At 35.8% G+C, this 17,271-nt stretch overlaps 1 protein-coding gene across 4 annotated transcripts in view; it reads left to right on the top strand.

The window, feature by feature from the left end:
• prpf40a (PRP40 pre-mRNA processing factor 40 homolog A) overlaps positions 1-17,271 on the top strand; it is a 92,879-nt gene that overhangs the window by 70,998 nt on the left and 4,610 nt on the right. For all 4 annotated transcript variants that reach the window (XM_073047328.1, XM_073047327.1, XM_073047326.1 and 1 more), the window contains 9 exons: positions 1,298-1,431; positions 6,252-6,366; positions 6,476-6,567; positions 7,061-7,177; positions 8,059-8,196; positions 8,335-8,430; positions 9,633-9,719; positions 11,720-11,816; positions 11,903-11,964. In XM_073047328.1, the coding sequence (XP_072903429.1) occupies positions 1,298-1,431; positions 6,252-6,366; positions 6,476-6,567; positions 7,061-7,177; positions 8,059-8,196; positions 8,335-8,430; positions 9,633-9,719; positions 11,720-11,816; positions 11,903-11,964 (938 nt within the window). The remainder of the gene's footprint in view (positions 1-1,297; positions 1,432-6,251; positions 6,367-6,475; positions 6,568-7,060; positions 7,178-8,058; positions 8,197-8,334; positions 8,431-9,632; positions 9,720-11,719; positions 11,817-11,902; positions 11,965-17,271) is intronic.

The following is a 17,271-nucleotide window of genomic DNA, read 5'->3' as shown; positions in this document are numbered from 1 at the left end:
TTGATTATATTGTATTTCTTTATTCTGCTATGACTGCTTGGAAGAAAATGAATCTCGGTGTTTATATACGCACATATACACACACACTTTGGTAATAAATTTTTAAGTTTTTTTTGAATGAGGGCTGAGATGAGATATTTTTCACTCAATGGTAATGAATCTCTCAAGTTCTTTATCCAGGAGGTAGAGAAACATGAAGACTCATGCTCAGTGATTTAGGAACATTTGTTCCTCTGTCATCCAATTTCTGAATGGGCACCCAGTCATAGAGTTCTTCCAAAACTGGTTGGTAGACTTGAGGATGTTAAAAGAAATTGAGATATGGGGATAAGGCAGGAACTGTTCAGGTGAATGATCAGGCATAATCTCAATGAATGCGAGCAAGCTTGAAGGGTCAGACATTCTACTCCTGGTTCTTTTATTTTTGTCACTGACATTCAAACAAACAAATGCTGAATTTCTCAGCATCAGTTTCCTGAGGATGCTGGTGTTGGAGAAGGAGGACCAGCAAGGCTGATCCAACTGAAAAAAAATATGATAGAGAAGAAGATACCTGATAAATACTGTACAAACTGGTCTGAAATTAAGTGTTACGGCGGTTTGTGACATCCCAGTGATTTTCCACCACCTAGAAGGCACATGTCAGGAGTGGAATGGAATGCTGTACGTTCAGTTTGTCAGGGTGGGAGAGGCCTACTCTGGTTCCTATATGATTCTTCTCTTGCTTCAAAATGTAGCATTTAATTGAGAAATTTTTTAATTGATTTACCTTACCAGGACACACATCTCACATACCAATGCCCAGTTTGTAATTGATTTTGTGTCAATGCAGATTGTACACATAACTCTTTACACAGTTACTCAATGAAAGATCTTTGCTCCTGTTAACAAAAATGCACATTTATCCACCAGTTTCAATGACAGATTTCTGCATGGCAATTAAATCTATTAGTGTAGCTTAGAAAAAAGCAAGTCGATAAAAGATCTAGCATTCCTCAAGTAATTTTTTTCAATTTATTTTCTACCTATAGGGGCTTTAAAATGGTATTGCATAATTAACTGCTGGATTTTATTTGTCATTTCTACTATATTTTTCCATGAATAAATCAATGATTTTAATCATATCATTAAGAATAAATTTTAATTTTTCAAGTAATCTTCAGATCATTCAGATAAAATAGTCATAGAAATCAGTACGTCAGAACATTGTCTAAACAATTTTAAATTAATTTCTTTTAAATTAATCTCTCACATAAAACACTGATTTTTACCTTTGCACCTAAACTTTACTTTGTAGATATGGATAAAGAAGACGCACTTGTATGTTTTGAAGAGCATATACGAGCATTAGAGAAAGAAGAAGAGGAGGAGAAACAGCGAGGTTTGCTCAGAGAAAGGAGAAGGCAGCGTAAAAATAGGGAAGCATTTCAGGTAAGTAATCAACAAATTTATAGATAATTATCCATCTTAATCAAAAAAATTCAGTGATAGAGTCAAAAGAAAAGCAGCTACTTTTAGAAAGGTTGCATTCTTTTTCTTACGTTTTTTAAGAACCTTTCTGAAGTTATCTCTCTCTTTCAATCTTTTTATTAATATTAATAATATGAACAAAATACAATTGATATATTAATAAAGGGATTACAAACATACAAATTCCCATTGCACATGAAAGAATACATAAGCAATGATTACAGTATAAATGAGTTTTCCCAAAACATGAACCATACAGTATATGTATGAACAAGGTAAATCTAGTTATTTCATAATATATGATATAAAAAAAACAGAAAAAAGAGAAAAAAAATGTTTGCAAAATTAGCTAAACTACTAATCTAATAGCTAATAAAGAAGAAAAAAGAAGCAAAAAAAAAGAAAGAAAAACTAGAAAAGGGGGGAAAAAAGGGCTGTTTATAATATCTCACAAGAATACATAATCATCAGTGTCGTCAACTCCGATCCTCTCAACATAAATAAGATTAAAGCTGGAAAATCAAATAAGCTTGGAACAGGGTCATATTACATCATATGAAAATATTGAATAACTGGTCTCCATATCTTTTCAAATTTAATAGAAGTATCGAATACACCACTTCTAATTTTTTCTAAATTTAAACATAACATAGTTTGAGAAAACCAATGAAATACAGTGGGAGGATTAATTTCCTTCCAATTCAACAAAATAGATCTTCTAGCCATCAGAGTGAGAAATGCAATCATTCGACAGGCGGAAGAAGATAAATGAAGTGAGTCCATCATTGGTAAACCAAAAATTGCGGTAATAGGATGGGGTTGTAAATCGATGTTCAATACCGCAGAGATAATATCAAAAATATCTTTCCAATATTTTTTCAAAAGCGGACATGACCAAAACATATGAGTTAAAGACGCAGTTTCAAACTGACATCTATCACAAATAGGATTTATATAAGAATAAAACTGAGCTAATTTATCCTTGGACATATGGGCCCTATGTACGACCTTAAATTGTATTAATGAATGTTTGGCACATATAGATGATGTATTAACTAATTGAAGAATTCTATCCCAATTCTCAATAGGAATAATAAGGTTAAGCTGTCTTTCCCAATCATTTTTTGTCTTATAAAGGGGCTCCGAACATATCTTCATAATTATATTATAAAGTTTTGATATAAGCCCTTTTTGAAAAGGGTTTAATTCAAACAAACTCTCCAGAATATCTGAAGACACAAAATTTGGAAACGTAGGAAGTACCGTACTTAAAAAATGCCTAATCTGTAAATATCTAAAAAAATGAAATCTAGGCAAATTATATTTATTAGATAATTGCTCAAAAGACATAAAACAATTGTCCAAAAATAAATCAGAAAATCTTAGTAATCCCTTAGTTTTCCAAGCTGAAAAAGCTTGATCTATAATTGAAGGGTGGAAAAAGCAATTAGATACAATAGGAATATTTAAAACGAATTGAGTCAACCCAAAAAATTTCCGAAATTGAAACCATATATGTAAAGTATGTTTAACTATCGGGTTGTCAATTCGTTTCAGCAATTTAGAAAGAGCAAAAGGGAGAGAAGTCCCTAAAATAGAACCCAGAGCATAACCTGGTACCGATTTAATTTCCAAACTCACCAAATGAGGGCCAAAAGATCCATCCCAGTCTTTCAACCAACATAACAAATATCTAATATTAACTGCCCAATAATAAAATCTGAAATTAGGTAATGCCAACCCACCTTCCTTCTTAGTCTTCTGTAAGTATATTTTACCTAACCTGGGATTTTTATTCTGCCATATATATGAGGACATTTTTGAATCAACATTAGTAAAAACAGATTTTGGAATAAAAGTTGGTACCGCTTGAAAAATATATAAAAACTTAGGTAAAATAACAATCTTAATAGCATTAATCCTACCTATCAGAGATAAAGATAATGGTGACCACTTAGTAAACAAGCATTTAATCTGATCAATTAAGGGTAAAAAATTAAACCTAAATAATTCTTTATGGTTTTTTGTGATTTTAATCCCTAAGTAAATAAAAGAGTCATTAACTAATTTAAAAGGTAAGTTTCCATAAATTGGGACCTGTCTATTCAAAGGAAACAATTCACTCTTATTAAGATTTAACTTATACCCAGAAAACTCACTAAATTGAGCCAACAATGATAAAACTGCTGGAATAGATTTCTCAGGGTTAGAAATGAATAATAATAAATCATCTGCATACAAAGATAACTTATGAATATCTGTCCCACGATTAATACCCGAAATATCCTGTGATTCTCTGTTGGCAATTGCCAAAGGTTCTAAAGCAATGTTAAATAGTAATGGGCTAAGAGGACAGCCTTGTCTAGTGCCCCGAAATAAACAAAAAAAGTGAGATCTTTGATTATTAGTAGACACCGAGGCTACTGGAGTGTGATAAATCAGTTTAATCCAGGAAATGAATGTCGGACTAAAATTAAACTTCTGCAACACATAAAATAAGTAAGGCCATTCAACTCTATCAAATGCTTTCTCCGCATCTAATGAAATAACACATTCTGAAGTGCTATGTGAAGGAATATAAACAATATTCAGTAATCTCCTAACATTGAAAAAAGAATAGCGATTTTTAATAAAACCGGTTTGATCTTCCGAAATAATTTGGGGTAATACCTTCTCCAGTCTGGATGCCAGTAACTTGGAAAAGATCTTGGAGTCTACATTCAATAAAGATATTGGTCTATAGGATGCACAGTCAGCAGGGTCTTTATCTTTATTCAGTATTAAAGAAATGGAAGCTCTATAAAAAGATTGTGGCAAATTCCCCAATCTAATTGCTTCTTCAAAAACCCTGCATAACCAAGGAGAAAGAGTAGCGGAAAAACATTTTAAAAATTCTACTGTATACCCATCTGGACCTGGTGCTTTCCCAGAATTCATTGAGGAAATAACCCCTTTAATTTCTGCATCCGTAATAGGAGTATCTAATATTGAAAGATCATCGGATGATAATTTTGGAAAATTCAATTTCCCAAGAAAATCACACATGGTATTATGATCCTGAGGGAATTCAGATTGATACAGGGAGGTATAAAAGTCTTGAAATGACTTATTTATCTCATCATGGTTAACTGTCAAATCCCCATTCTGCTGACGAGTCTTAGTGATTTGACGTTTAACCAAAACATTCTTCAACTGACTAGCTAACAGTTTACCCGATTTATCACTATGTATATAAAAATCAGATCTGGTTTTCATTAATTGATTTTCAATCGGAGATGTAAGTAATAAACTATGTTCCGTTTGAAGTTCAACCCTTTGTTTGTAAAGCTCCTTACTAGGAGTGCTCGAATATTTCTTGTCAATCTCTTTAATTTTATCAACCAATAAAAGAGTTTCCTTCTTAATGCGTTTTCTCAGACCAACAGAGTAAGAGATAATCTGTCCACGTATATACGCTTTAAAAGTGTCCCAAAGTGTTCCGCAAGAAATATCATCCGTGGAATTAGTTGAAAAGAAGAAATCGATCTGTTCCTTCATAAATTTAATAAAGTCCGGATCTTGCAGTAAGGTAGAGTCAAATCGCCATTGTCTAACATTAGAAGCTGTATCCGTAAATTTAATAGAAAGTTTTAATGGAGCATGGTCAGAGATAGCTATAATATCATAATTACAACCAATTACCGATGGAATAAAACAAGAGTCAATAAAAAAATAATCAATTCTCGAATAAGAATGATAAACATGTGAGAAAAAAGAAAATTCTTTGTCGTTAGGATGCCGAAATCTCCAAATATCAAAAACTCCATTATCAGTCAAAAAGGAGTTAATACAAGTGGCCGACTTATTGGGTAAAGTCTGAATAGATATAGATTTGTCCATCAAAGGATTTAAACAACAATTAAAGTCACCACCCATTATTAACTTATATTCATTTAGATTAGGTAAAGAAGTAAATAAGGACTTAAAAAAATCAGGACAATCCACATTTGGAGCATAAACATTCACCATAGCAACCTTTTTATTACCGAGTAAACCCGTAATTAACAAAAATCTACCATTCGGATCCGAAAGGATATCGTGTTGGACAAATGCAATAGAGGAGTCAATAAAAATTGAAACTCCCTTTACTTTGGCATTCGAATTCGAATGATACTGTTGACCCCGCCAAGACCTAAAAAAGCGATATGTGTCCTCCTTCCTCACATGAGTTTCTTGTACAAAAATGATATGAGCATTAAGTCTTTGGAATACTTTGAAAATCTTCTTTCGTTTAATCGGATGGTTTAAACCATTAGTATTCCAAGACACAAAATTAATGGTCTGAACCATGCTTCTAAAATCAACCCTTTGGTATAAAAAGGGTTAACCAAATTATCAACTCATGCACCCGGAAGAGGAACAAAAATAAAGAGCGGACCCGGAAGTGACGACATCGTAGACGTCTTTGTAGTTCAAAAACAGCCGCCGAGCCTTTCTGAAGTTATAAGCATTCTAATTTATAATTGGTACTTAAAATTTGTTATATTAAATATATGACTAACAATTCATAATTAGTTATCTCACTCTTCAAGATCCAGCTTTTCATTTTCCACTAATAAGATAAAGCCCACGCTGCATGTTGTAGTATGTAACAAAGTAAATATTCAACCTGTAATTATTTCTTAAAATGTGTTACAGCATGATATAGTGTTCAAGTACCAGAGATTATAAGTTATTTATCAATTAATACAGGATATAAATTTCTTGAAAATATGGACAAAATATTCTGCTTCATTTTGCAGACATTCTTAGATGAGTTACATGAAAGTGGACATTTACACTCAATGTCTACATGGATGGAATTATATCCTGCTATCAGTGCTGATATTCGATTTTCCAAAATGTTAGGCCAACCTGGTAAGATGAATTTGATTTATTTTAAATCCCTCATTTAGTACATATACCTAACTAACAATACAGTTAATTATTCTCAAATATATATAATATTTGCTCTTGTTATGTTTAGGATCTACTCCACTTGATCTCTTCAAATTTTATGTGGAAGATCTAAAAGCCCGTTTCCATGATGAGAAGAAGATAATAAAAGATATTTTAAAGGTATATAACAATGTTGTATATAACATGGATGACAGATTTCATTGTACAGTAGCAGATTTATAACTTATAAAATGGTAAATTGTGTAACTTGTTGAAATCTGCTTTTTATTTCTGTGGTTTCCATTTTATAAAAGAGCTCCAACTTTATAACACTCATTATAGAGGTGCATTGTGAATATTGAAATTTTTTTTAATATACAGAATGAGATGGTAAAATGTGATAGTCAAGATTGCTCAAAATACAGGTGATTCCTGGAATCTGAAAATCAATTACTAATTTTCCATTAAATAAGATATGTAGAGTGATTTTTTTTAATATGCTCAAATCTCTTTTACATTGCAGCAAACACACTTATATGATAACCACAAAAGCACAGTATTAAATCTTATGATTCTTTTATTGCTACTTGGTTAACTTTGTTAAATTTTCCTTGAATAATTATGTCAAATACTCTAAAGTGAACGAATACTATGTATCAATTTTCTTACACAGGATAAAGGATTTGTTGTAGAAATAAATACTACTTTTGAAGAATTTGGTACAGTCATTAGTTCAGACAAGAGAGCAGCCACACTTGATGCTGGTAATATTAAACTTACTTTCAACAGTGTAAGTAAATTTCTTAAGTTTTTTTTTCAATAAAGTGTGTTGAAGGTGACTAAATCAGAAGTTCTCATAGTATCTAATCAGGGAGAAATAAGCTGTGCTTTCCTCCTTCCCACTATAATTCAATTTTTATTTCTCCTCCCTTCATTGTAGAAATCCAAATTGCTGTTGCTCCTTGCTCTCCTTCGCTCTCCATTGCTATGCTCACCACTTTCCTGTAGTACTGCCAATGTATCACTCACTTACAAAGTCCCTGCTAATTGGGCCAAGTAATCCAGAAGTGCACATCCTTTTGTTTGAACTTTGACAGTTCCCAGTGATTGGACAGAAAAGCTGAAATGTTAACAATTAAAAGTGAAAGTCAAAATTAAGGCTTAAATGGTGAGGTGGGTGGAGTAAGTTTTTTTTAATATTGAGGAACCATTGTTTGACATATGATCATTGTAGGTTGATGCATGGCCTAGTGGATAAGGCATCGGACTAGTAACCTGAAGGTCACTGGTTCGAGCCTCAGCTGAGGCAGCATGTTTGTGTCCTTGAGCAAGGCACATAACAACACATTGCTCTGCGACATCGGTGCCAAGCTGCTTGGGTCCTAGTGCCCTTCCCTTGGACAACATCGGTGGCGTGGAGAGAGGAAGGCTTGCAGGTCTCCAATGCAACCCTGGAAAACCTTCCAAGGCACAAATCCATGGTCTCACGAGACTAACGGATGCCTATTACTATTACATTGTAGTTATAGTTCCCCTAATTTCTGCTTTATTATTCAATTGTGTACACCTTTTAAAAGATTATAAACAATCTTTTATTACCATTGTTAAGTAATGTAACATTGCTCTGTATGATCTGTCCAGAACTAGGTAATTACTTGTGATTTCTATTAGTTATTAGAGAAAGCAGAAGCTAGAGAACGTGAAAGAGAAAAAGAAGAAGCTAGGAAATTAAAACGTAAAGAAACTGCTTTCAAGAGTATGTTAAAACAAGCAACACCACCTCTTGAGCCAGAATCAAATTGGGATGAGGTTTGTATATGTTACTGCCTTTGTAGAACACATTTGCAAATTCCAAATTTATAATTACTCTTGAAATGGGATACTTTTTAGGTTTTCAATAAATATGTTTGAGGTAACGAAACTCATAAGCTTATTTATTTATTCCAGGTCCGAGAGAGATTTGTAAATGAGTCTGCTTTTGAAGACATTACAGTAGAATCTGAAAGAAAAAGACTTTTCAAGGAGTTTCTACAGATTCTCGAGGTAATTATGGGAAAAGTTGCAATGGTATCGTGTTTTGCTCACATCTTTTCAACAGTATAATATGTTTATTGTTAATCATCAGGGTACTTTTTTGACAAGCTGTATAGAGGTATCTAAATACCATGTAATAATTGGTGACAAATATGTACCACATTTTAACTTTAAATCAGTGGTTCTCAACATTTTTCTGCTCATGGCCCACTTGTGACTTTCATTTACCTCTTTAGCTCCCATCCTCCCTAGTCTCCATTAGTTGCTAAAGTATTTTTTTTGTCAACTGTACTGATTATTCTAATAGACAGTCAATATTTCTGTTTTAACAGGTTATAGGTACAAGTTAAATATAATGTTGCAGGGGTATATGAAAACTAAAAACTTCTAAAGTTCTAAATATGATACTTTATGTAATATATTCTTCCAACCAGTAACAAAACAGGCTTAAGTGGTTATTTAGTGAGATCCATATGACTGATGCAAACTAGCGAGTTTTTGAATATCTGGTTGCAATTTGGTTAAATATAATGGAAGATCACCTCTTTTCACAACATCAAGATGGTTACGAGCTTTGGGGATAGTAGGTGAAAAGTTTGACTAAAACCATATTCAACTAAATAAGAGGTGGGAAATCCAATTAAAAACAGCTGTTTGCTTTCTCCCAGAGCTGTAGAAATTTATTTTGAATTCTCTGCTACTAAATGAAACTATTGAACTAGCATATTTTCCCATTCGTTTTATTCAGAGTTCTAATTAAATTATATGCAATATATTCATTTTTTAAATTTATATATTTTTAGTAATATTTCATTAAAACAGTAAACTGGTAGCCACCAGTTTCTTGTTTTTGCCTTGTGACCCCTATGAAATCCAGCATGATGCCCTGGAGGGCTATATGGCCCACATTGAGAACCACTGCTTTAAATAACATGCTTTAAACTCAATTAATTAAATTGAGGTCATGATTACTTCACTTTTGCAGCTTTGGTTATCTGTAAATTAATTATTGTATTTTTACTTCATTCTGTCTGCTGTTTTCTTTCAGTGCATGCACATACTTTAATTTCTGAAAATGTTAGATTTACTCAAATCAGGCAGTGTCTATGGAGAGAGAAACAGTACTCTGAGCTACTTTGTCAAAAATTGTTTATTGTTTTGCATGTTTGTATCTCTTGTCATCTGTATTTCATTTATTTTTTACACATTAGCATGAATGCCAGCATCATCACTCAAAGAGCAAAAAACATTCCAAGAAATCTAAAAAGCATCACAGGAAGCATTCTCGCTCTCGTTCAGTAAGTGCTTGTAATTTAGTATGTTTACCAATTTGTTGTGATATGCTGAACCATTTAACACAGAAGTTGTATGCAAAATTTAGTGACTTGTTATATTCTCATCTCTAAATTTCAATGTTGCCTTTTGTCACCTGTATAAGACTGGTTTTCTGCTGCCAGCTACCTGCCAGGTGGCACTAATTGCAACAGTAACATTGGAATGCTTGTCACTTCTTAAAATACACTTGGGGACTGGTAATGCCTTTGTTTAATTTCTTCGTCAGGTTATAGATTGGCAAAACATGCATGCAGGGTTGCTAATAGCACATAGCGTAAATAGCACATGTGGTTACGATTTCAGAAAAATATACTGTCAGAAAGAAGGAAAACTGCAGAGCAAGTGACATGACTGTAGTCTTGGTCCAGCTTGCTCATCCACTGAGTGAACATTGGATGGCAGCACCAATGAGAGTAGCTAGGCCCCAACCCAGTAAGGATTCCAGTGCACCACACAGACGCTCTCCCACACCTCCTGACGTCTTCTCTCCTGGATGACTGCAACAGTTGAGCCTGAGTTTGGGCCTAGATCTCGCCATAGCTGAGGCAATGCAGCTCCTCCGCCATCAGGCTCGCGAATAAACCAATGAACTGAATTTGGAGGATTTTTACATTACCAATGTCCAACAGGGTCTTGCAATCCCAAAAACACGTCCAAGACAGTCAGTCACACTGCTTACCATATTGACACAACAACGGTAAGCAACAAATTCAGGCAACAAGACAAGAAGGGTATGCAGTAAGTCCAGATCTATCGCTATCGAGCAACTTGCTCGTGAGATAGTCCTGCAATACCTGGTGTTCTTGGTATCCAACACTGACTTGCAATCATAAATAAGACGTACTGAACAAACAAATACACCTTTGATTGGACCCGAGGTGACTGTTGCGTGCAAGCATGCCACCATCTTACAGGCATATTTGAATATTTCTAAATGTCTCTGAACCAGTATTGAATTTCAACTCTTGAGTCCTGGCCAGAGACATCATTTACTCTATCTCACAGGATGGTTGCAGCAATGAAGTGGCAGATGGACTCTAGTGTAGGGAAGTGCATAATTTTGCATTTTGGTAGAAGGAATAAAGACGTAGACTTTTTTAAAATGTGGAAAAAATTCATACATCAGAGGTGCAAAGGAACTTGTGAGTCCTCATGCAGGATTCCCTGAAGGTTGACTCACAGATTGATTTGGTGGTGAGGAGAGCAAATGGAATGGTAGCATTCATTTTCAGAAGACTAGAATAGAAAAGCAGGTATGCAATGCTAAGGCACTGGTCAGATTGCACTTGGAGTATCATGAGTAGTTTTCGGCCCTATTAAGAAAAAATGTGATGGCATTGGAAAAGGTCCAAAGGAGATTAATGAGAGTTATCCCAGGAATGAAAGGATTAACATATGTGGTTAGAAGAATGAAGGGGGATCTCACTGAAACATATCGAATATGAAAGGCCTGGATAGTGCGGATGACGAGAGGATGTTTCGTATGGTGGAAGGGTCTAGGTCCGGAGGGTGCAGCCTCGAAATGGGCCATTCGTTTAAAACGGTTAAGGGAAAATATCTTTAGCCAGATGGTGGAATTCATTGTCAGATGAGGCTGTGCAGGACAAATCATTGGCTATACTTAAGGAGAAGGTTTATTGTTTGTTGATTAGGGCATTAAAAGTTACAGCAAGAAGGCAGGAGAGTGGGGTTGAGAGGAATAATAAATCAGTCCTAATGGAACGGCGGAGCAGTCTTGATAGGCTAAATGGCCTAATTCTGCTCCTATGCCTTCTGGTCAATGACCACCCCCACCCATCCCACCTATCCCCTGTTAGAAGCCATGTGGCTGCTAAAGCATACTCCCACCTTTAAAATTTATCCCTTGAGCTCAGTACAATCTACTATTGGTTATATACCCTGATTTTCCAATATGATGTGTTTGCAGCTTCATTGCTCAAAATGTGTATTTAATTCTTACTAGGGTTCAGAATCAGAAGATGATGATTATCACCACTCTAAGAAAAAAAAGCGCTCACATTCAAAGTCTCCTTCAGACCGATCCTCGAGTGATGAATCAGGTAACCTAAACCTCGTTGATTCCTTTTTCTATAAACTTAAAATTTCACTGAAAGTAGATTTATGAAGTATTTCCTTTTCTCCTTAGAGCGGAGTTATAAAAAGTCTAAAAAACACAAGAAAAAGGGCAAGAAGCGAAGACGCAAGTCTGTAAGTCTCAGACCATTTGTTTTCATTGTAGAATCTCCACATTGAGTAGCATCTTCAGTGCCCAAAGTATGCAAGTACATTGCTGACCTTGATAACCACCCTAAACCTACTCAGAATGGTCCTGCCTTGTTCCTTTCTAAGTTTTATCATTCTTTTTCTACTCAAATTCGTTATTATACTGAAACTCTTTATGATGATTTTCTGATTATAGTAGAATCTGGGTTGAAACTGATGAAAATATGATTGCAAGGCTAGTTACTGGAGAATGGAATTAATCTGTGAGCCGGCGTAGATTCGGTGGGCTGAAATGGCTTCCTTGTGTTGAAAGAAAAATGGAAAAGGATCATCGAAAGTTTGATTTGGCATCATTTAATCAATGCATCATTTTGTTGTTTCTCATACATGTATCAATGCTGGTGTATAATGTGTTATGGATATACATGGATTGTGCTTTTGACACGGGTTTTCATCATAAAGTTGGTTTTAGTAGAATATCCTTTCTTTCTAATTACCAGTGTTTCCAGATTGTGGTCATATTTGCTTAAATACTTTAAAATATTTTTCCTAATATTTCTGGCAGTATTCCAACTAAACATGGTACTATAGAGTATGTAGACAGTGGTGGATGTTCAGAATCATTCTCCCAGCATAGAAATATCAAATATTAGAGGATGTGTGTTTAAGATGATGGTGCAGGGGGTGGCAGGATTTCTTTTGAATAGGATGGTAGATGTCGTGGAAGCTGATATGTCATTGGCATTTATAAGACTTCTAACAACACATGAATATGGAGGAATATCGACTAAATACAGATAGAAAAGATTTAATTTGGCATTATGTTCGTTGGATATCATGGCTTGAAGGGATTGTTCCTGTGCTGTGTTTTATGTTCTTTATTCTATTACATAAGATAAAAGAGTACAGCATTGACACAGGCCCCATGTCCAACTGTGATGCCAATGTAAACTATTCCATCTACCTGCATGTGGTCCATATTCCTCTATTCCACGTCTGATGCTTTTAATACATTACTGTTGTATCTGCATCTGTCACCTTCCCTGCATCAAATTCTTAGGCACCTACCACTCTGAAAAACTTACAGAATTGCCCTGCACTTGGTATTTATCTATCTCTCGCCATCTCTCTCCATCTCTTCCCCAGCACTGCCACCCCCCCCCACCACCATCACTTTCAGCCTATGCCTTCTACTATTCAAGTGCATCCCTCCAAGGTCTCCATGTCATTCCTACTGTGTGACAACCACAACTTGACACAGTACTCCAGATGTGGCCTGTACAAAACCGGTAGCATGACTCCTGAGCTTTTAAACACACCGCCCCAAAAAAATGAAGGAAAGCATGCCGTTAGCCTATTTTACCATCCTGTTGTCTTGTGTAGCCAATGTCAGAGGTCTGTGGACATACTGCAAGGCCACTCTGTATAAAAGTCTCTTGAATCCAGCCATTCACTGTATACTTTCGTCATGCATTTGATCTTATTTATGTATTTATCGACCTATCGATTAAGGTACAGGCCCTTCTGGCACTTTGAGCTGCGCCACCCAGTAACCCCCAATTTAACCCTAGCCTAATCACAGGACAATTTATTATAACCAATTAACCTACTACTTTGGACTGTGGGAGGAAACCAGAGCACCAGGAGAAACCCACACAGTCATGGGGAGAACATATAAACTCCTTACAGACCGGTCGTTAGTACTGTAAAGCATTGTGCTAAGCACTGTGCTACCGTGGCACTATAAAATACATGCTAAAATACAGCTCCCTCACCCTTGCTGGATTAAACTCCATCTGCTGTTTCTTTTCCCAAATATCCAACTGTCTATATTGTTGTATCCTTTGAGAATTTTCTTGCTGTTTAAAATTCCATAAATTTTAACGTCATCTGCAAATTCATTAAATCTTTAATATATTTCAAACAGCAGAAATCCCAGCACAGTGCTTACAAAACACCAGTGGTCACAGACCTGCAGTAAGAAAAATTCCCCTCTGCCGTTACCCCCAGTCTTCTATGACCAAGCCAATTTTGGATCCAGTTCACTCACTCACCATGGATTCCATGTGACTTATTCGACTAAATAGCCTACCATGAGAGACCTTGTTGTCTAAATTCCATGTAGACAACATCCACTGCCTAATCCTATCGCTCACCTTCTATGCTCCCTAACTAGACTCAATCAAGTTTGTGAGACAGGACAGCCCCACACAAAGCTGTGCTGACTGTCAGCACAGTTAACTGTCAGCAATGTTGTTCAAAAGAACAACATTGGCTATTCTGCAGTCTACTGGCACTCTCCCATATAGTTAAAGAAGATGGAAAGATCTCTGTCAACCCAGTAATCTCCTTCCTTGTTTCCTTCAGTATCCTGGGATATATTCCATCAGGGTCAACCACTTTAATGATTTTTGTGACACAACATCCCCTCCATAATATCAACATGCCCTAGAACATCAAACTACAGCTTGTAATCAATCTCCTTATCATCCACGTCCTCCTCCTTGGTGAATACAGTTGTGAAACATTCATGAAGGACCTCACCACTTCCTTTGGCTGCACACATATTTCTTCTCCCTTTTCTTAACTAGCTTGTTGTTCATAATGTACAAATAAAATACCTTAGAATTCTTATAATTATATATTCTTATAATTCTTAGAATTAGTTATTCTTAGAAATACCTTAGAATTATTTCATAGTGCCTTTTAGCTTTCTAATTTTGTGTGCAAGTTCCTTCCTGCTGTCTTTATATTCCTCAAGAGCTTTTTCTGATTTTATCTTCCTAAACCTTAGATCCTGGTTTCTTTTTGACTAAACTTAACAATATTTCTTGTCGTTCAAGGTTCGTAAATCTTACCATCCCTGTCTTTCATCCTGATAAGAACATACTAGTGCTGAATTCCAGCCAGTTGGCCGTTAAAAAGATATGCCAGAGTGGATTTATACCTATCTGCTCTCCCCAGCTACTGCTGAATACTGTTGTAATTAGTCTTCCTACAAGTTAACACTTTCACCCAAAGACCAGACTTATCCTTAACCGTAGCAATCTGAAAACTAATGTAGTTATGAACACTCTTCAGAAAATGCTTCCGTGCTTAAACTTTGATCACTTGGCCAGTTCATTTCCCAATATGGCATCATCCTAGTTGGAATGTCTACATATTGTTTGAAGAAAACCCTTAGGATGCACCTAACAAATTCTGCCCTGTCTTAGCCTTGGTACTATTTTCATAATAAATGTATTACCAAAATATTATAGGTTACCATATATTGCCTTGAGATTTATTTTCTTGCAGGCATTTACAGCGGTGAAAAAAAAGAGTCCTTGAAGGTGTATCTCTAGTTCATGAAATCAATGCAGAGTATTTGTGAATGAAGTTATCCACATCAGTTGTGGAACCTGTTAGTTGTAGAGTAATGCCTGTTCCTGAAATTGGTAGTATGGAACTTTAGGCTTCTGTACCTCCTGCCTGATGGTAATAGCAAGAAGAGGGCATGGCCTGGGTGTTGGGGGCCTTTGAGGATGGGTGCTGCTTTCTTGTAACTGTGCACTATGTAACTACTCAATGATTGATGGAAATCTCAGTCAATATCAGGTGAATTAAAATCACTCACCATTCTGTTGTTTTTGTAGTTGTCCATGATCTGCCTGCATATCTATTCCTCTAGTCCTGTCAGTATTGTGTGACCTACAGTATAACCCCACCATTGTGATTACAGCTTTCATTATTCCTGAATTCTCTCCATATGGCCTGACTGGATGAGTGTTGTTAAAAGTTGTCCCCTCTGAGTACAGCCTTGACATTCATAATGCAGATTCCCCATCTCATTTACTTCTATTCCGTTGAACTAAGTTTCCATAATGGCTACAACATTATTGTTCTGTGTACTAATTTCTGCTTTAAGCTGAACCTCCTCCCCCATTATTCTCCTTTCATTTAAAATAAATACATTTGGGCTATCATTCTTGCTGTATTTATTATGCTGATTCTGCCTGTTAGCTGACTTGACTTCATCTTCTCTTCTGTCACTCCACCTGCTGACCTATTATTCAGTTCCTTATTGTGGAACTTCGATTACAGACGATGTCTGCACACTACATCATTTGGAATACCATTAGTTTGTAGCACCAAGATCATTTTTTCCAACCAGCCAAAACTGATAAGTGATGGAAATGATGGTTAAGTTAGTTGCTAAAGTGAATAATTCTTTCAAAGTCATACAGAAACAGGATCTCTGGCTGATCAAGTGCCTATTTATCCTTCTTGCATTTACCCGCACTTGGTCCGTACTATCCTTTGATGATTCAAGTGCTCATCTGGGTACTCTGAATGTTGTGAGAATACCTGTCATCACCAGCTTCGCAGGTTGTGTGTTCTAAATTGCAAGCATCTTCTGGGTGGGTAAAAAAGGTTCAATTCCCCCTGAAACTGCTTGTTCCTTACTTTAAACCCTATCCATCTCTGTCATAGTACTACATATCTCTATCACATCTCCCTTGAGCCAAGGAAAATTAACTGAAACGTTTCATCCCAGGGAATACCCAGTTGAATCACCTACATCGATCTGCAGTGCAGTCATGTCCTTCCTACTATGCAGTGACTAGAGCATATTAAGCAGATATACCAGCTGTGCTTCAACAAATGTTTTTAAGTTTGTACTAAGATGTCCCCCCGTTGTACTCTATGATCTGTCTAATAAAGGCAAGCATTGTGTATGCTGCCTTCACCATCGTATCTACTTGTGCTATCACCTTCATGGTTCTTGTACATCAAAGACCCTTTGTTCCATTATATTTGTTAGGCCACTACCATTCATGGTATATGTCCTACCCTATTAGATCCCCAAAATGCAACATCTCACAGTTGTCAGTTTTAAATTCCATCTGCCATTGTACCAAAAAGGCCAACATGAATGTTCCCAAACCAGAAACCATGAATAAACTGGGAGATCCAGTTTTCCTTCTGAAGTCTTGGTCTGCAGTGTGTAGCACCATGCTTAAGGACAACTACTGTCCCACTGATTTCACACTCTTGAATAAAACCTCTTGTAGATACAATGAATTCTTTGCCTCACAATTTATTTGTTATGATCTTGCATATTATAGTCCACCTGCATTGCATTTTCTAGGTTTTACTCTGAATTCTGCATTATTATTGTTTTACCTTGTTTTACCTCAATGCGTTGCGTAATGTTTTGATCTGTATGAATGATATGCAAGACAATTTTTTTCACTATATCATGGCACATATGACAATAATAAACCAATACCAATAACTGGTTCATCAGAT

Source organism: Hemitrygon akajei, chromosome 5 (assembly GCF_048418815.1).
Source record: "Hemitrygon akajei chromosome 5, sHemAka1.3, whole genome shotgun sequence".
NCBI lineage: Eukaryota > Metazoa > Chordata > Chondrichthyes > Myliobatiformes > Dasyatidae > Hemitrygon > Hemitrygon akajei.
The sequence above is the reverse complement of the archived record's forward strand: the minus strand, read 5'-3'. Positions and strand labels throughout refer to the sequence as shown.